Source organism: Hippocampus bargibanti, linkage group LG12 (genome assembly GCF_051943395.1).
Source record: "Hippocampus bargibanti isolate YZ-2025 linkage group LG12, ASM5194339v1, whole genome shotgun sequence".
Taxonomy (NCBI): Eukaryota; Metazoa; Chordata; class Actinopteri; order Syngnathiformes; family Syngnathidae; genus Hippocampus; species Hippocampus bargibanti.
Genome location: NC_142745.1, coordinates 9,237,367 through 9,257,168, shown reverse-complemented (window position 1 = coordinate 9,257,168; position 19,802 = coordinate 9,237,367). Strand labels below are relative to the sequence as shown.

Genomic DNA, 19,802 nt, shown 5'->3' with positions numbered 1-19,802 from the left:
AATTCCAAATTTTGGTCATAATCATATTTCCCGTCGCCAGGCCGGCTTAGAACGTGTGCTGCATACAAACAGTGAATGCTTTGATGGCAGGAGTTGTTGTGATTAAAAATTGGAAAGCCTTTTTGGCTCTGATCGTCCTTTGACGTCGCCTGTTGCTATTTTTAGCCACATCATCTTAGCGCTGTTATACACCAGCAAGATTTTTATAATAATAATAATAATAATACATTTCATTTATAAGCGCCTTTCAATCCTCTCAAGGTCAGTTTACAGTCACAAGATAAGTTTTTCTTTTGGTGAGCAGCGGCAGCCACACGCACCAGCGTTCCCTCAACCCGGAAGTAACTTACATAGACAGAAAGTGAGCTAGCTAGCTAACAGATAGCTAATATATTTTTAACGTGTCACATGCTTACAGGTGGTGATCATGGAGGTGCAGGGGCTGAAGTCTCTGGCCCCCAACAGGATTGTCTACTGCACCATGGAAGTAGAGGGTGGAGAGAAGCTCCAGACTGACCAAGCGGAAGCATCTAAGCCAACGTAAGCAAAACAGCATCGTATGATGCACTTTGGAAAGCTCTAAATGATCCGGCCACTATTGTGATGTGCAGTTAGCTACCTCGCATGCATGGGAAAGCCGGATGAGCCAGGTGTATTTTTTTCCCTAGAATATTGATGAGTACTTTGTGCTGGAGTGGCGGCTTTAGAGCACTTCATTGACATGGCGTGGAACAGAGATGTAATGTGAAGTTACACTGATGTATTAGCGGCTATTAATAAAAGATGTGTTTAGGTTAATTTGAGAAAGATGCAGTGGTATTTGATTGATGGTTCAGAAGATCATAGTTGTATTATTTTCTTTAAATGACCAGTGGAATGTGTCAAGCGGACACTTCTAAGATGTTTGTCTTTTTTTTTTTTACTCATTTATAGCCGAATGTGCAAAAATGTGTCCACTCCAATGCCAGGGCTTTTGTCACTTTGCGTCAAATTGCAGGACCCACATAAGAGTTTTAAGAGATTCAATGCAGTGTAAGAAACCTTAGACTATCTTCTTTCATCGGAAAATTAATTAGTTAATTCTCAAATTATATGGGTCTGGAGTTATATGCGCTTGAAATGAGGGTGGCTGTCCAAAATACAATGCAATACATACAGTACATATTGGTTTATATTGCGCTTTAACAACAGCTGAAGGTGTAACAAAGTGCTAACGTGGTAAAAAGGGAAATGCTGCCCCCTCATGGAAGGGAAAAAACATTGCCAGTGGTCTGACCAGCTCTTTATCGTCACCCCTCTGCAAGAAAAACCAAAACGCGAACAAATTCGGGAATGATGCTTTGTCATGTTTACAATTTGCGAATAAATTCGGGAATGGCAGTGAATGAGTTAATGAGAAAGTACAAAAATATTCACCTGTTGTCTCATAATGAACATCTTTTCTTCCCTTGACCTGGTCTTGAGCACGGCGTTGTTTTTACGTGGCGGGAGAAAAAGGCCCTGTGCGAGCATGTTATTCATTAATGAAAATCAGATTAGACCAAAAAAGTGACAACATCCAAAGAAAGATTTTAGAAATTTGCCTTGTCAACGACAAAATGCACGAGGTTTGCAGAGGATTACAATCTGTTTTCCCTTTAAACCAAAGATGGAGATGAGCTATTTTGCGTACATCTTTGGCATCTTCCGCTGATACAGCCACTAAGTCACTCTGTGTGACAAAGTGGGCGTTGATTGTGATCGTCAAATCTTGGCAAGTTCCGCTTTTAAGCTGTCTGGCAAAAATAAACAGCATAATACATTTCACGCCAGCATCAGGGAGATGGAGTATTCGAGTGTATGTGTGTGTCTATAAACAATAAAGCTGTCTGATATCTTTTTACATTTTTATTGTGCAATTAACGTTGCAGATTGATGGCGACGACATCAAAAAATAGAGCGCCCCTTTTTATTAATTTGATTGCCAAGCAACTCCTTTTCCCGTTTGATTTATTTGAGAAAAGGGAGAGGAAACGAAAAGTGAAACATTCCACCATTCCCCTAGTAAATAAGGTTCCAAGGTGATGGACTTTCCAGTGTTGTGCAATGTCACGGAAACTGACCTGTGGAGTCATCTGCGTTGTGTCTTTCAGCTGGGGGACCCAAGGGGACTTCACCACCACACATCCTCTGCCTGCTGTCAAGGTGAAACTGTTCACAGAGAGCACCGGCGTGCTGGCACTGGAGGACAAAGAGCTGGGCAGGGTAATGCATTGGTCTGTCTGAAAACTATCATAAAAATCATGCGGAAAGATGAAGATGGCTGCTCTTTTGTTTTTTGTTACGTCGTCTTTACAACTGCTGAAAAAGGAAAGCTTGCGATGCAGTCCCCAGTCACGCTTCACAAACTGCATATATGTGTATTAGGGATCAACAGACTTTTAAAATGCAGACAGTACTCAGTGACCCCGCAGGCCCATCCCAGTAATGCTTTATAACACTAATTCAATGTCTTTAACCTCTCCTCTGATATGCCATTGGAATTTAAAAGGTGCCTATTTTTAAGATACAATACAATACAATACAATACAAGACAATACATATTGATTTATACAGGGCTTTAATAATAATAATAATAATAATAATAATAATAATAATAATAATAATAATAATAATAATAATAATAATAATAATAATATTTAAAAATCAATTCATTGGATCTTCAAGAGAAGCCTGAATTTCGGAGAGCAAGTGAAGGGTTTCCAGAGGAGGAGGAGGGTTGTGCTCCCTATTACGAGTTCCAGTTAAGAGGTGATTGGCGGCGTTTTGGACAGCTGAAGCTGCAACAAAACCCTTAACATGAACAGGTATCATATACAGACAATCCCCTACTTACAAACGTTTGAGTTACGTACAATGGTACATCCGAACATTTTGTAGTAACATATGTCGTATTCTCTCCAGTTGTCCATGTGCATCTGTATAAAGCATATATTTTATTCAGTGTTTATTTTTCAGCACAAACCAATACAGGTTACTCATACAAGCCTTAATCATACTTATATAAACCTTAAACATACTTATATAAGCCTTAAATATACATTCCATACAAAGTATAGCACAGAAGCAAATTACGAACAAATTCACCTTACGAACGACCGTTCGGAACGTATCTAGTTTGTAAGTTGGGGAGGGTCTGTACAGGAAATAAAGCAGTCACAAAGTTAGTAGAAAGCACCAGGGAGTGAAGCGAGGCCATAAAGCTCTCTAATGCACCAAAGAAAGATGAGACAACAGCGGCGGGAAGCTTTGTCCCGTTTGTCTGCTTCCATTCCCTTTGATTCTGTCACTGAAAGAATGAGTCAAATGCATCGCGAAGTCCACGAGTAACCTGAAACAAACCCAAAACGTTTTTTTCAGATCTTGGTTTTTGATTTGCTTGATATGTAGGTTGTCCTCCACCCAACTCCGAACAGCCCCAAGCAGTCCGAGCTCCATAAGATGACTTTGACCAAGGCTTGCCCTGACCAAGACCTCAGGATCAAACTGGCCATTCGCATGGACAAACCCCAAAACATGAAACACTGCGGGTAAGTAGGCTTGTGGGGGGTTTAATGCCTTTTTGTGAGGCATCTTAACTCTTTAGGCTCGTTTGTTGGTACGTATTGGAGGGAAAAATACTCGACGGTTCACAACACCCTCTGGTGGACACTAGAATGATTTGTTTTCTTTCTGCTTGAATGTTATAAATATGTTGTAATGCCGCAAATGTGTTATATACTGCAAAGCGAGCATCTTGAGGGATTCAAATCACAATGATAATAATAGCCTTAATGAGGTTCTTCTTTTGCTTTTGTGTCTTTGTATGTGCTGAATCTTTTGGCAGGTATCTGTGGGCTTTTGGGAAGAATGTTTGGAAGCGCTGGAAGAAACGTTTCTTTGTTCTTGTGCAAGTGAGTTTTTCATATTGAGGTTTATCCAGAGCCACAACACGAATTTTTTAAAATAAATATAATTCTAACTTTTTAACCTACCAAACTGTTCATGGAATAAAAACAAAAATACTTTTTTTAGATTTGTGTCATGAAAGTCAAACTTTGTCTTGGGAATATTTTTTAACACGGATTTATGAAGAAGTTTAGAATAAAAAAACAACACTTTTTTTTTTGTAAAATTAGCGCACTCGCTATTTAAAATACTCAAATGGCCTCCCACTCTTAAACCATTTTCTCTGAGTGCATTCATATGAACACAGATGAATTCATTAAAAAAATTAAAATCAAATCAAAACATAGCATCAAATCGATTCAAACAGAGTATATCATTGACAATAATATAATTAACAATAATTAATGTGGCAAACAACAACATTAATGTATTTGCAAATGAATTTATCTGTGTTCATATGAACATGCGCGTTGTAAATGGGTTAATATAAAGTGCTTACATTATAAGTGATTCAAAATCACTGAAGCGTAATTTCAATGACTTCATTTTATTCCCCAAAAACAGTACGTTTATATCTGTATTGTATTTGATATTTTCCGTGCAGTTGTGCTTACACATATTTTAAAAAGTCTGACTGTATATTCACAAATTAAGGAGAAACTCTTAACTTACTTTTGCACTGAAATTACAAATCAATCCATCCATCACCCAAAATCCGTTCTCCACTTGTGAATTGAACTGCATGTTTGTGTGTGATTGACACGACATTTTGCACTCGGTTCCCTAGGTGAGTCAGTACACATTCGCCATGTGCAGCTACAGAGAGAAGAAATCCGAACCACAGGAGCTTCTCCAGCTGGATGGCTACACTGTGGACTACAGCGACCCGCAGGCAGGTGAGTTGGCATCAATACACCCAAAGTAGCCCTTTTTACCCTCTTTAATTTAAAGCATCTGAGTTGTTCCTCCTGTGCCAGGCTTGGATGGCGGAAGGGCTTTCTTCAATGCGGTGAAGGAAGGCGACACCGTGATCTTCGCCAGCGATGACGAGCAGGACCGCATCCTGTGGGTCCAAGCCATGTATCGGGCCACCGGCCAGTCCCACAAGCCCGTCCCGCCCACTCAGGTCCAGAAACTAAATTCCAAAGGAGGTGCCTCGGCTCAAATGGACGCTCCCATCTCTCAGTTCTGTAAGTAGTCCGAAGCGCGTCACGCTGAGGTAGACCATAGGTAGTTTCCATGTGAATGTCTCACACTCACTCGTGCGCGCCATGCTTGCGCTCACAAACCTGGTGGTAACAAATAAGCACAAATGTACGCACCTACACACATGCCTTGACCTGTCATGGATTGCACCAGCACTCAATCACTCCGCCGACTCCCAAAGGTGCCAACCCAACATCAACTCACAAGCAACATAAGGAAAGATGTGGTCATAGTTGTGTGAAACCACAACAGCGATCTGACATGAAATCTGAACATTCAAGGCTGCTGGGGTGGAATTCAAGCTGACGTCAGCGTGACCTGCTGAAGTTCCAAACCGTAGGCATGTTTTATTCACTAAATGGTGGCCAGATGTGTTTTATACACTCATACCCATTACACTCTTAAGCAACCCACATCAGGTAGAAAAGTGAAGGTAAGAATGCAGTCGTGTGGCATCTGTCCCCAATTTTTGATTTTATAATTTTTGTCTCTTGTTTCCCCTTATGGCTCTTTTCAAATGAATCCACATTTACCGCAAATTGTTTTCATTAAACAATTATTAACGCCTCATTCTTGATTGGCTATGCAATTGTAATAATACTGGAAATTCATCTGTGTAAGCTCTCAGTCGTACAGGAGTGGTCCATAGATGAAAAGGTTTCTTCAGCCGTTATCTGTACTTCTTTGAAGGTGTCGGATGTTTCGCTCCTCATCCGACAAGCTTCGTCAGTGAAGTAAAGTTGTGCCGGTAGCTCTGTCTGATTATGTTCTATATGTTGTATGAATGATCGCCCCATTCGCTCGGGTATCATCTCGTCAGCATGACTTAGATCGTCACAATGTAGGCTTAGTCATGCTGATGAGGTGATGCCAGTGCGAATGGGGCAATCAGAGACATTCATAGACATAATCAGACAGGACAAAAAAGTAATCAGATTACATTCATGGAATAGTCCACTGCTCCCCCCAACCTTAGGGCAGGGAGCTATCAAGCAGAGGTCTGGCACATATATATATATGAAGTTCGCTAACAAAGCTTTTCGGATTGAGGAGCGACACTTCTGACACCTAAAGATGATGGCTGAAGTAACCTTTTCAATACTGGAAATTGCGCTTTAGTAATAGATCCTGCTATTCAGAATAAAATAAGGAAGTCCTGTGTGAATCGTTTCAATTTATTGAAAAAAAAAAAAAAAAACAGTCTTTAACCCCAATTTCAAGAAAACTAAAGAAATTCACAATAAACCCCCACTGGTACATCATTCTCTTTATAATCACATCATTACATTCAGATTGACCTAAATTGGCTCAGCTCCTCCGAACGCTAGCACGTAAATTCTGTGTTGTTTCTTCATTCGTTTCTTCGTCCAGTATGTGATCATTCGTGTGGTTAGTTGACTCCTCTGACGCCAGCTAGCGCCATTCAAAGCTTCACCGCGGTGACCCGACCTCAGCGGTCCCTCGACCGCCCCGCCCCTGAAACATTGTGGCACACTGCCCAAAACATGTTTCACCCCATGGTGGTCTTGAATGGCACTGAGAGCATCATATACGTTGCCCTCCTGACTCAGCTGCAGTGCTAAAAAAAAACAGTCCTGGGAAGGTTCTGATTGGACTTTTTGGAAATGGAGAGTCATTTTTTTTCCTTTTCGTTGAGGTGTCTTATATAAGCAATGTAGGTAATAGTCACGAATAAAAAAAAAAAAAGATACAATACTTAAAAAAAATCAGCAAGATCCAAATAAAGCAACAATGCAGCGTAAGACATTTTAGATTCTCTTCTTTCATCAGAAAAAAGAGTTAATTCACAAGTTATATGGATCTGTAGTTATATGAGCTTGAAATGAGGGTGGCTGTCCAAAATTCAATACAATACATACATATTGGTTTATATAGCGCTTTATCTGAAGCTAGACACAGTGCTAACACGGAAAAAAAACAATAATTCTGCCCCCTTGTGGAAGCGAAAGCATTGCCTGAGGTCTGACCAAAGTTTTATTGGCACCCCAGCAAGAAAAACCAAAACCTGAACAAATTCGGGAATGGCGTCTATGTCATATTCTTAATTCCTGAATAAATTTGTGAATGGCAGTGAAGGAGTTAAAGAATGAAAATGATGGTCATTCAACTTGTCACTGCGTCCTCATCACTTTTTGTATGAAGAGACGTTCGAATGTAGAGGTACCACTGTAAATAGTCCAAATGGCTAATATCTCTAAACCTAATGACATCTCTCAAACACAGGTAAGCTTTTCGCAACCTTCCATTTCACAAGTATGTATCGTCACTTCAAGAAAAATGGCCTGTCAGTACCTTATCAATAGCTCACTACTCCTGCTGGCTCTGAAATGAACAACCAAATACTCCAGTGGAGTGACGGGGATGCTAAACTTCCTCCTCTATTGCCTCAGCGTCCTTTGTCACACGTCGTCTTGTCACATGTATTCACAAGCCACGAGGTCTCTCGTGTCGGTATCGGTGGTTGTTTTGTTGTTGTTGTTATTATTGTTGTTGTTTTGTTTTTGTTTTTTTCTCAGTTGTGTTTTCTTCTTCATGCTTTGCCTGTCTACCCTTCTTCAGTAATGCCGCTAGCTGCTCGGTCAGTCAGGGTCTCTCGTGATTGCTCTCCTCCAGCCTTGTTGCTAGTCTTTATGTTCTGGTTTGTCCCTTCTTACCCTGCTGTCTTCTAGCTGGACTCAAGGGTAAGTGCTTCCCTGTAGCCGGCACAGCTCAGATAATCCCCGCCGATTATCTGACAAATGCAACGCTTTTCTCTCTCTCTCTCTCTCTCTCTCTCTCTCTCTCTCTCTCTCTCTCTCTCTCTCTCTCTCTCTCTCTCTCTCTCTCTCTCATCTTCTTCTGCTTCTTCTTCATGTCTCGCTTCATGTCTTTAGATCTTAGTTGAGAACGTTTTCTTTCCTTTTTTGACAACCTCCACTTGAGGATCAAATTCTAGAAGCATCCATTCGTGCCAGTATAGGATGCATGTCTCTAAGAACGTATTTTTTTATGTTTATTTTTGGCTTAGTATTTGGTTAGCGTGGATATGGTAGTTGTTCCTGCATAATTGCCTTCTCTCTTTGCTCACATTGGTAACACGATCCCTCAAGAGTAAAGCAATTCGATGACTAGATTGGCCTGAAATATTCATTATTGATGAGAATTGAAAGAGCTGGAAACAAACCTGGAAGATTCGTTCTATGTGGAATTCATTCGATGTACGCGAGTGAGTGGAGTCAATGTGTGACATTGCTGACATGCTTTACTATAGAGGGCTCAATTTGCTCCAAGATGTTTATTTTTTTTTTTGCTTCGCCTTGCCTTGACGAGAGTTGGCAAATATGCATGCGGAGTATTCTGAATGCCAAAGACATAGGAGTAGCCATTGCCGCCCCTTCTTACGATGAAATACTCCGGAACTCCCCACCCCTTTGTCCCCCTTCCCCATCTCCCCACTCCTCCCGCAGGAGACGGGCCTGTAGACGTCAAGGCAAGTCCAGTGGTCCACCTCCAGAAAGCCGATATCCCAAATAGCATTTGGTTTGCCTGAATATGAAGACACTTTTATTGTGTGTCTGATGGTTTCTAACAATACAGGAGATTCCATTCATCTCCCGCCCCCCAACCCCTCCCATCTCCCAGAGAATGGTAGAGTTCTGCCTACATGTTGGCTTCATGCTATTTATCCATACTTGCACCGAAATGCTACCCTCTTAGACTTCTTTGGTAGTGACATGCCTGTTAGTCTGCTCGGTAGATGACCATAAACACACTGCACTACATTCAACTATTGTCAACTTGCAAATGCGTAGAGAGAGAAAAAGAGAATTTCAAAACAAGAGGGAATGCAATTTAAAAGAACAAACCCGAACGTGGGACTGCATGACGTTTCAAATTTCACACGGCCTCCTTGTCCAAGCATGTTCTCATTTTATTGAAAATGTACTCACTTATATTCTAGCCATTACTCTTTGCGAGATGGAATTGTGCCTTGGTGTTGATCACACTTACTTGTGATGTCCTCGCTTACTTGTGACTCAAAAGACAGAAAGGCCAAGTGCTTTTTGCTCACACTTGGAAATGTCGTCACACTCGCTCATCATGTGCGATATTGCCTCTTGGTAACTGGGCCACGGGTAACTTTCTCCTTGTGGTCTTCCTTCCCCCCCCTTCTCTTTTGTCTTATTGTCCACTTCTTGGTTGTCTTTTCAATCCTAACTTCTGTCACTGTCCTCCATCTTCACTTTGTGCCGTCACACTCCATTCGTCTTCTCCTTTCCACATCAGTTCACTTGTCCGAACACTCGTGCACATTTTGACCGGTTTACCCACCCATTTCCCCAAGATAAAAGGCTAACTCTTACCTTCTGTAGTCATTAGAGAGTGCCTCAGAATGCCAATCGCCCATATCGAACCGCATCCCCCCTTCAGCCTTTCCCACCCGGAAGTTGACAAATGTATGGCCCAGCCACTAAATCAACCCCCCACACCCCTCCAAGGCTATCATCACCTTGTCTGTGTGTCGCAGGTCTGACACCTGTCACTAACACAAAAGACACCACGACCATAACACCTATTTGAGGTCACAGCCACTTCATTCCGTGCCCCTGCACAATTCCATGAGATCATATCCTAGAACCTTATGCAGTTTTATGAGATACAAGAGTAGCTCTGAGATGAATAAACTCCAAACCGACTTCTTTTAATGCCTACGTAAACGGGGAAAAAAATCTTGGCCCATTCCCACATGATTTTGTTTGGATTGCTACATAATATAGTTGCGCTTATAAATCTCTGCCCATCCCTCCCTTGTGGAGATTTCGTATTTTCATCTTCTTGAGGTGCTCAATATGCACCTACAGTAAGTTTATTGATGACCAGTGCACTTAGCCTCTCACCCAGACTCAGTTGGGAGAGGCTCCAACTCACCCATAATCCTCAACTCTGATGAATATATCCAGAGAAATTAAGGATAGCCAAAAATGCCCCCCATTACAATGCTCAAAAATGAGAAATGACAACATGTACCAAAATACAATGAGTTAGCTCTCAGCCCATGCGCACCAAGTTCTGTGGAAATTGCTTACACATTGCTTTCTTTGTTTTTCCAATTTGCAACTTCCAAGACATTCACAATGAACAGAATGACTTTTTCATTGCTTTCAGTCCAGAGCAAACTGCTCATTTGATGATTCAGTGACTGAAATGGAGAAAATTTAAAATAAAGTTCTAGATCCACTGCTAAGACATTGCAAAAGTAATATTGCTGGTATGACAAATATTTCTGTAAAATACCTTTTTAAAATTGTTTTTTAAAACGCCTTTTGTATCTCAACCCATTATATTGTGCAACTTCACCGAATGTTGTGCTGTGGCCTTTCACTGATATTAGAGCACTAGGAATGCGACAGGATTTCAATGAAAGGTTTAATACTCGGTCATCCGCCTCGTTCCTTTCACTTTTTCTCAAACAATCTCCTCATTGACTTTGACACTGAAGAGATTGATAGCAAAAGTACAACCATGGCACTTCCTCTGCGGCATCCAGATTTGATCGAGCAAAGTCTATAGCACTTGTAGCACACGAATGGGTGTCAAACATCTATTAGGAATGGCAGAATCTATTGATGACATTGACAGAAACCGCCAGGGACTGTAACGCCGCAAAGACACATGCATGCGCACACAATGTCGCTCCTAGCGTAGCTTGAGCTCCCCCATTGAGAACGTCAGATCTCTTTACGCTGTCAGACACAATGCAAGTTGACAATGTAAGCTGTTAATGTTTATAATTTGCCCTTAGAAGAACCCCACATCCCTTCACCAGCAAGAAGAATTAAGACATTCCCTGAAGTTTCTGTATTATGACCATGAATTAGCATGCGCTTAACTGACATCCTCTCCTCTCAACCGTGTGCTTCTTCCTGTGCTGTTGGCTGGATAGATGCTGACAGGGCTCAGAAACATGGCATGGATGAGTTTATCTCGGCTAACCCCTGTAGCTTTGACCACGCCTCGCTTTTTGAGATGGTGCACCGGCTCACTTTGGACCACAGGCTCAACGACACCTTCTGCTGCCTGGTGAGCTCCTCGCCGAATGGTTTTCAGAGAATTGTGTGTTACTGACTGCCGTTTGTGTCGCGCAGGGATGGTTCAGCCCGGGCCAGGTGTTTGTTTTGGATGAATACTGTGCCAGGAACGGAGTCCGAGGTTGCCACAGGCATTTGGGTTACCTGCGCGACCTGCTGGAGCGGGCGGAGAGTGGCGCCATTATCGACCCCACTCTGCTGCACTACAGCTTTGCGTTTTGTGCCTCCCATGTGCACGGGAACAGGTGTGCACAACCCCCCTTTTTTGTTTTATTGCCTTACAGGTACACCGTTTGCTTATAACAAACAAATGAAAAAAACAGTTGCTCACCTGTTGTACCACTAGAATGAAGAAACATTCATTGCATCCGTACTTTTATGTCGATACATCTCTTATTTATTTACTTATTTTTGTTGTTGATTTATTTTATTGTTGTCTTTTAATTTTGATTCATGCCTTGGCTATATAGAGGACTGTCATGTGTTTTTTCTGTCAGTTATTTTGACATTTGTGGTGTGAAAAACACCCTTTTCACACTGCACTTAGCATGCCACAGCATGCCACCAAGAAAAAGCATTGAATTTGTATCGAGTAAGGGAATTTCCATGGTGCCGGCAAGCTGACACAGCTTTAAAAAATTTTGATTAGTGAATGGCGATTCAATCACGGCGGCCCACTGAATCAGTGTTTAGTGCGTCGACCTTGCAGTACAGACATACAGGGTTCAATTCTGTCTACGGCTTCCCTATGTGGAGTTTGCATGTTCTCACGTGCCTGCATTGGTTTTGCATTGCAAAAACATGCATGGCAGATTAATGGAAAACTCAAAATCGTTCCAAGGTGTGAGCACAGATGTTTGTTTGTCTGTGTGTGCCCTGCAATTGACTAGCAACTGGTTCAGGGTGTCCCCCATCTACTGCTCCATGACAGCTGGGCTAGGCTACAGCAACCTCCGCGACCCTTTTGAGGAAGGATAAAGCGGAATCGGAAAATGGATGAGTGGATGGATTCCATGATGTCAGACAATCACCTCCAATTGGAGAGGGCTTTAGACTTGCAGTCCTGAATGGTAACGTCATGGGGACAGTGGAGAAAGCTTCAAATCGTTACTGTATCTCAGTATCTCAAGTGGTCATGGTATAACTGTCACTCACCGGCAAAATTAAAGTTACATTTTTAAAAGTTAAATTAAAGTGGAAGTTGACACATGCTTTACTTTCGTGGGTCCTGTGACGCATTATTGCTCGCCGCATCTGTCCACTGGACTGTGAGTTAGAAACCCCCGCCGAACAGTAGGGATAATGAATCTTTACAATAAATCTATCACACTTTCCTCAGCCATATACATTTACATTTTATCGTGTGTTTATATTTGGTACTCACTGTGTGCGACTATATGCATATCGTGCAATGAGCTAAATAATTGTTGAAGTAGCCATTACCTATGAGACAATGCAACTTTCCCCCCTTACCCTGGTCCTAAAAATAGATGATAGGAAACACATGACAGCTCCTGAAATGCAGTCGCTGTATTTGTTTTAAATTTGTGTTGTTAACCATTTGCATGTTTCCACATGTTTCCTTGTTTTTTCCTTTGTGCTCTTTTCTTTCTATCTTCTGTTGCCGTAGTTTCTTACTGTCCTTATTATTCATCCTCCTATGCGTCCATTAAAGTCAGAGAGGGCCACAGTTACTGGGGGCCGCTTGGCTACGAGGCCCTAATGAGCCCAAAGAGCTCCCAAAGGCCAAATGCTGACACTGGCTCTAAACGAGCACACATCATATTCAAGTTTAGAAAGAGAAAGGATTCCAAAGTCTCTCAAGAGTCCAACAGGTGAGACATTGTCATCAGAGGTGCGCAGAGTCATACTCCAGTAACAGTCTTGTGGCATTGTCAAAATGTAAAACTACAAAGTAGTCCTCCGTGTCAGTACCTGTGTAAGATTTATGATTCTGTGGGGTAAAAAAAACATTCAGGTACTAAACCAGTGAGTAATACCTTTTATTTATTCTTTGAATCAGAGAACGATGGTTGAATCGACAAAAATGAATTTGCCATGTCAGATATTTCCTGCCATTATCACCGACAACAGTGACGTTTATTTTTTACAAAAAAATGAGGCCAATGGGTTGAAGATCAATGATCCTAGTGCAGCAAAATTACTTGAATAAAAGTAACACATTATGTTGGTGTAAAACGATCCTGTTAAATACAATTTATCATATAGATTCCTTGACTAATTCACTGCCAGACGATATGCAAAAATGTGTCCACTCCTGTGCCAGCATTTTTGTGTTTTTCACTCAAATTACAGGACCCACAGAATATTGAGTTGTAGGACAACATAAACATTCAAAACAGCATTAGAAACCATAGACTATCTTCTTTCATCAAAAAAAAAGTTAATTCCTAAGTTATATGAGTCTGGAGATATTTGTGCTTGAAATGGGGGCAGCTGTACAAAATACCATTTAATACATACATACAGATTTATATAGCGCTTTAACAAAAGCTGAAGCTGTAACAAAACACTAACATGGACAAAAGGCAAATGCCACCCGCTCGTGGAATGGAAAAAACATTGCCAGAGGTCTGACCAGCGCTTTATCTGCACCCCCTGCAAGAAAAAAAAAACCTAAATAAATTCGGGAATGGCAGCGAGTTAATTGCATCAATGTTTATATCAACTTATACTTCTCGCTGCTGATTATCATGTTTTTAAATATTGGTAGAAGTGAAGTCGCAGTTCGGCTCGAGAAGATGCCCTCAGAGGCTTTTCATTTGTACCGCAGCGAGTGTGCGGCTTCGCTATTTTGTCCCTTCAAATGTGTTGATGTGATCCTCACAGACCAGACGGGTTGAGCACCGTCAAAGTGGACGAGAAGGAGCGATTTGAAGACATCAAAGAACGGTTGCGTGTCATATTGGAAAACCAGATTGTAAATTTCAGGTGACACACACACACACACACACACACTAATACACACTAATATGTCCCACTTAACTCCACTTTCAAAATCGATATGATCATCTTTTCTTATCCACTCCGTGCAGATATTGTTTCCCCTTTGGCCGTCCGGAAGGTGCACTGAAGGCCACGTTATCTTTGCTGGAGAGGGTTGGTATACATTTGAAAAACATGTTTATATTTAGTTGGACTACTTAACTGTGGAACTGTCGCGGTTTGGAATTGAAGCGGATTTACGTGGGACAGGAGATGTGAGACAATCTCTTTTTGTCAATGCTAGCTTCTAGTGGTAGGTGAAAAAAGTACAGATCAGTTGTGTTTAACTTTTAAATTCAACCCATTTGTATTTAATCTTCAAAAAATGTAATATATTTTTTTTTTTCAAGATTTTTTTTTGGGGATTTCCCGCTTGGCAAAGAACAGTTGACACCGCGCAATTCTATGGACTACTATAAATAAACTAATTACAGTAATATTATATGAGAGTTGATAATGTAAATGTGAGAATTCCAAGTGTTTTTCTTCGAGGGCTGAATGCAGAAAAATTGAAGGCTATAAGGGACATTTTATTTAACCTTAACCTAAAAATTTAAACACAGCTAAACCAATCAAACAATTATTTATTGCATTAATATGTGCAGTTTTTTCAAACACCTCTTAAAGGTGATAAGGTAAACCATTTTTTGGACAGACACAAATAGTGGAAGAAAACGTTTTTAGTTCGGATACTGAAATATCACTAAGGTGGACCGCAAATTGTACTCGGTGGGCAATGTTAAAAAAGGGAACACTCTGTTTGTGATTCCTCAGCCATACTTTGACCCTCCCTTTGTTAGATGATGAAAGTATACCAAATAAAATGCCCACAAAGTGTTAATTGTCACCTGCTTCTCTTTAATTTTGATGCTCAGGTCCTGATGAAGGACATTGTGACACCAGTCCCTCCAGAAGAAGTTAAAGGGGTTATCCGCAGATGTTTGGAGCAGGCTGCTAACCTGAACTACCAACGGATTAAAGACTATGCTAAAATTGAAGGTAACCAAAATAACTTCTCTTTGGGTAGAATATGACCATAAATTATGTACAGAATGGGATGTTTTTTTTTATCACAAAATGAATTAAAATGGCCAAGTTCCAGTACGAATTTGAATTATATTGTTTCTTTTCATAGTTACCTAATTCATGTGATTCAATTATGGCCTGAAAGGGGAAGTGATTCCATTTATTGATTTTGTTATTTTTTACACAGATATGTATTAAGCAGCCTCACTGGTCTTAACACGGCATTTTGATTCATATTATTGTGGAATAATCAGTTTCACCTGTTTTGTCCTACTCGGGACTACCATACTACTACTACTACCATATTTGCTAGTAGCTATAGACTGATAATTACATGATAGTTTCTCAGGGCTCGTGTTTCATAAACTGAAAATCTTCTGTGTTATATTTAATGTGGGAATGCATAAAATGCACTTTTATAGCTATCCGAACCAAAAACGTCTTTCTTTGTGCAGTTTGTTTTATATGGAGCAGTATATTTTATTTTGTAGCCAGCCGGCACGCACGCAAACACACACACAAATACTACAGGACACATTATTGTAAAAGAGTCAAATGTTTTACCTATAATTCTTATCTTTAAAATCTATTTTATTCATGATACAACTTTTTATTAAGTGGCCAATTATATTGGAATTGGATTCTGCCTCTTAAAATCCATGTCAGCAGCCCTAACTTTTTCTCTGCGATACAAACTGCAATGAAAACGCAGCCTGCTCATCAGCAGTTTAAATGAGCAAGAAAAGACAACAAGACAATCCAATTGTCTTGACGCCTTCTTTTGTCCCAGATGATGTGTTTGTTCTTGTTCTCTCTCAGTGCAATAACTCTATCCTTTGTTTCAGGCTCGATTTAGCTCTGTGCTGTTCTGTAGCTCAACTTACCCTTTTGTGTAGAGGTGTGTGTGTGAATAAAAATGCATTCAACTCCCACAAAATAAATAAATTGATTAAAAGGCCTCGGAATGCGTCGAAGCTGATCTGTCATTGTGGCGACTCCTCAACATTGTGGACATGACGGTGGTCCATTCTGAGTCATCGTTCCAAAAGGACTCCCACTGCTGTAGTGTTTACTAACACCCCCAATCACCATCCTCAAATCCCGCTCAACCTCCCCTGAACACCCCCTCTGCCTCAAAACAACAGCAGCTCTCCTATCACCTCTGTCTCCTGCTGTCCTCCCTGTCGACCCTGCTTACTTCTCCTCACTCACGCGGTCGCTTTACACTCTTCCTGGGTGACGTTCAGTAAAGTGGCTTCCCAAGCAAACGGGATGCTGGGATTGATGGGCTGCAAGCCAGCATCTGCCACCTTGCATGTGCTTTCAGACGTCATCTTGATCCACTCGCGGGCTCTTTGCGTGGCATAGACACTGTCGAGTGTGGCGACGGGCGTTGGGTGCTTGTGGTTGAAGAAATAAGCAGCAAAGTGGCAACATCAGCAACCAAGTGGTGATGCGATCCCCGATTGGCATGTCGATATCGCCCAAATCTCTGTATGAACAGTGTATGAAAATACAGGAAGTAACACAACACTAAAATTTGCTAGGAATTTGCTAGTGGGGGGATCCACTCCAGTGCTATTGAAAATAAATAGATGAATCTTTCGTTCAAGGTTTCACTCGGGAACTGCTGAAAGTGAATAAGACGAAGATAAAGGCAGTCATTTTGTTACTTCATTTATGTAGATTATTTGTCATTATATTTCAGACCTATACTGTAATTTAACCGTATTTCACAAAGTAATTCAAGTAATGGGAACCCGGGATAGCGTAAAAGCCGAGCCAGCTATCAAGGGTTGAATCAAATAAATCAAATGAACTACTCGAGCTGGATCTTCAATGTGGCTAATCGCTAATCACGTTTTTGCAAGTGGATGAATTTCCAGAGGACTTTTGACTCACACGTCTGCTGTGTCGATAGATTGTAACACTATCGAGCGGCAAAATGTCTTGCCAGCAAGAATAGATTTGTGCGGGTCTGACAATGTGAAAATAAGTAGCCTTTGCTAGCATTTCCATCCTCTTCTATATAGGACTCGTGGCGAGGCACAAAGTAAAACTTGATGCTACAGCTTGTTGAAATATTCATTTAGAAACGAGACCAGTAACACATTTACTTACTCATAGTCTATTTTGAATTAGAGTAAATGCACGAGTGAAATAGGAACAGTCAAAGTGAGAAATTTAGAAGAAACTGGTGAATTGGTCCTCCTGTTTTAGAAGACACTAAACCACGGATGTCAAACTCCTTTTTTTGCCACGGCACACTTTGAAGTTACGGTTTCCTCTTGATGACCGTTATGAATTTGTGGAAACCATTACAATGTTTCATCCCCTCAACATATTACAAACAGAAGGCACAATAAATTAATGAATAACTATTTTTAAATCTGAAGTCAAGAATAATGACTATTATTGTGGTTTACATACGACAATTTGAATTTTTGGTTTGGACTTTAGCAAGCATCATGGATCTTGACATTCTTGATTTGCTTTCGCGGGCCGAATAAAATGATGTGGTGGGTCAGATTTGGACCCGAGCCTTGATTTTGACACATGCGCGATAAACCATATAGCACTATATTTGATCGGTCAACTCGTCAGAAATAAAAACTGCACAGGAAGGCCTCCCACAAATTTTTTTAAATGTATTAGTTTTTGTTATTTGCTCTTTTCATGGTGTATTGAAATATCCAGATGTGAAACAGAACAGGACTTGAATAAATAATTCTGTTTCCACTAGTCCCCCCATTTGTAATTTTTTTTGGTTACTTTCAACACAATTGTTTGTGCTTCTCCTGAAGTACTTAGTGCAAGTACTCTTGCCACTTCCGGCAATACCCAAACAAAATCGAAGCCTCCAGTCGCCTACTTGGTTTGCGTTGCCTGCTATCAGCCCTCATTTCACCCAGTGTGCACCAATGCTGCTTTATGCCTCGAAAACAACTGCTCAGCGCGCTAAAAAGATATTAAGGAGACAGCCTTACTATCTTACTCTGCTATGTCAGCGGACCTCCGAGTGTCCTCCTTTTTCCCCCTTTTCAATTGCCTCAAGAACATTTGACTCCCAGTCTCACCCAGACAGCCATCCTCTCATCCGCTTCCAGCGTTCGCTCGTCTGACCCCAGCCTCTTGCATGCCCCGATCCTTTTTTTTTTTTGTAGGGAAAAAGAAGGAAATGTTTGAACACCCTGTCTTCTGCTTGGCATCTCAAGTGATGGATTTAACCATCCGTGAGTACCTTCATCCAAAACCCTCCTCTCATCTCATACCCTGCTTGCTTCCCCTTTATTATTATTTTTTTTTTACTATCTGTGCCTTTATGTGTGAGACTGAGTGTCCAAAAACGCAGTCGGGAGGTCCGAGCAGCACCACAGAATCCGTCGGCGTCCGCTTTGTTTTATTAGAACTATGTGCTCGGGTGGATATGAATGCAAAGTCTGGTCTGTGAGCTTCTTTTGGTTTCACTGCACATTACTTTGACTTGAATGCATTTTTACATTGCTGACATATCTCCTCCAGTCATGTGGTCTGATCATTTTTTGTCAGTGATGTTCGGTGCCCACAGGTAGCCTTGTGACAACTGTGATAGTCCTTATGGGAGGACATGTTTTCTATGGAAGCGCTTTAGACGTTGGTTTGTCCTAATTTGACTTTTCGTCAGCTGCTCTGTGTGTCCTGTCCGATCCTGCCAGACGTCTGTGTGTCTTCCCGGGCTTTTTGTCTGTTTCGTTAATAAACATCTTACCGCTTTTGTCATTCGCAGGTCACGTTACGTTACAGCGTCTCTGTTTTGATTATGTGTTTGTGACGTATGTCTGTTGCCTAGATCCTCTGTTGCTGGAGCCGAACACCCTATTTTCAGACAGGAGCAAGAAAATCCTTAAACGTCCCTCTGTTAGTGTGAAAAAGACTTCAAAAAGGCTCCAATGCTAAACGTCTTTTTATCTTCTCTTTCCCCTTTTTTGTGCTCAAGTTGAGAAAGGTCAAAAGGATCAGAAGGATCCAGGTGACTCATGAACACATGTTTAGTTTTTGGTTCAGACACACGTATACATACACGCACACACACACACACACACGCACTAATAATCATAACCTCCCACTTGCTAACACGATAAGCTGTTGCAATGTAATGAAAACCATCCGACGTGTTTGGACTTGATCTCGGATATACATGCCAACTTGATCATTGTACTCTAAATAACAATTCATTTTCCCGCAACCAGATGTTCAGATAGGGCCATTGACAAATACTATAGTAGTAGTTGTGTGTTTTGTGTATGTGCGTGCACGTGTATGTGTTTTCATTGGAGTTAACGTGTGACCATTCAAAAGGATGTGCATCATTTCACTGTTGTCATGCTATCCACTTGTTCAGTAATTAATAAGCATCTGCTTTGGAACTGTTCGTAACATGTAAAAAGAAAATGCTTGTGGGGAGTTTGAGGGTGAGAAAATGCGTCCATGTAGAAGATAAAATAAATATTGATATTTGGATTGGATTAGCCTTTGTTAGTCTCACAGTGGAGAAATGTACATTTCACA

The 19,802-nt window shown here is 41.1% G+C and overlaps 1 protein-coding gene across 7 annotated transcripts in view; it reads left to right on the top strand.

Moving 5' to 3' along the window:
* The window catches only part of cadpsb (calcium dependent secretion activator b), a 74,351-nt gene that overhangs the window by 36,730 nt on the left and 17,819 nt on the right, over positions 1 to 19,802 (top strand). For 2 of the 7 annotated variants that reach the window (XM_089009472.1, XM_089009471.1), the window contains exons 6-17: positions 419 to 540; positions 2,133 to 2,244; positions 3,430 to 3,569; positions 3,866 to 3,932; positions 4,715 to 4,823; positions 4,905 to 5,117; positions 11,078 to 11,214; positions 11,280 to 11,467; positions 14,073 to 14,174; positions 14,279 to 14,342; positions 15,104 to 15,227; positions 18,419 to 18,487. In XM_089009472.1, coding sequence (XP_088865598.1) covers positions 419 to 540; positions 2,133 to 2,244; positions 3,430 to 3,569; positions 3,866 to 3,932; positions 4,715 to 4,823; positions 4,905 to 5,117; positions 11,078 to 11,214; positions 11,280 to 11,467; positions 14,073 to 14,174; positions 14,279 to 14,342; positions 15,104 to 15,227; positions 18,419 to 18,487 — 1,447 coding nt within the window. Of the gene's footprint in view, positions 1 to 418; positions 541 to 2,132; positions 2,245 to 3,429; positions 3,570 to 3,865; positions 3,933 to 4,714; positions 4,824 to 4,904; positions 5,118 to 11,077; positions 11,215 to 11,279; positions 11,468 to 12,901; positions 13,058 to 14,072; positions 14,175 to 14,278; positions 14,343 to 15,103; positions 15,228 to 18,418; positions 18,488 to 19,230; positions 19,264 to 19,802 lie in introns of all 7 variants that reach the window. The other 5 variants (XM_089009474.1, XM_089009473.1, XM_089009476.1 and 2 more) reach the window with 3 other exon arrangements.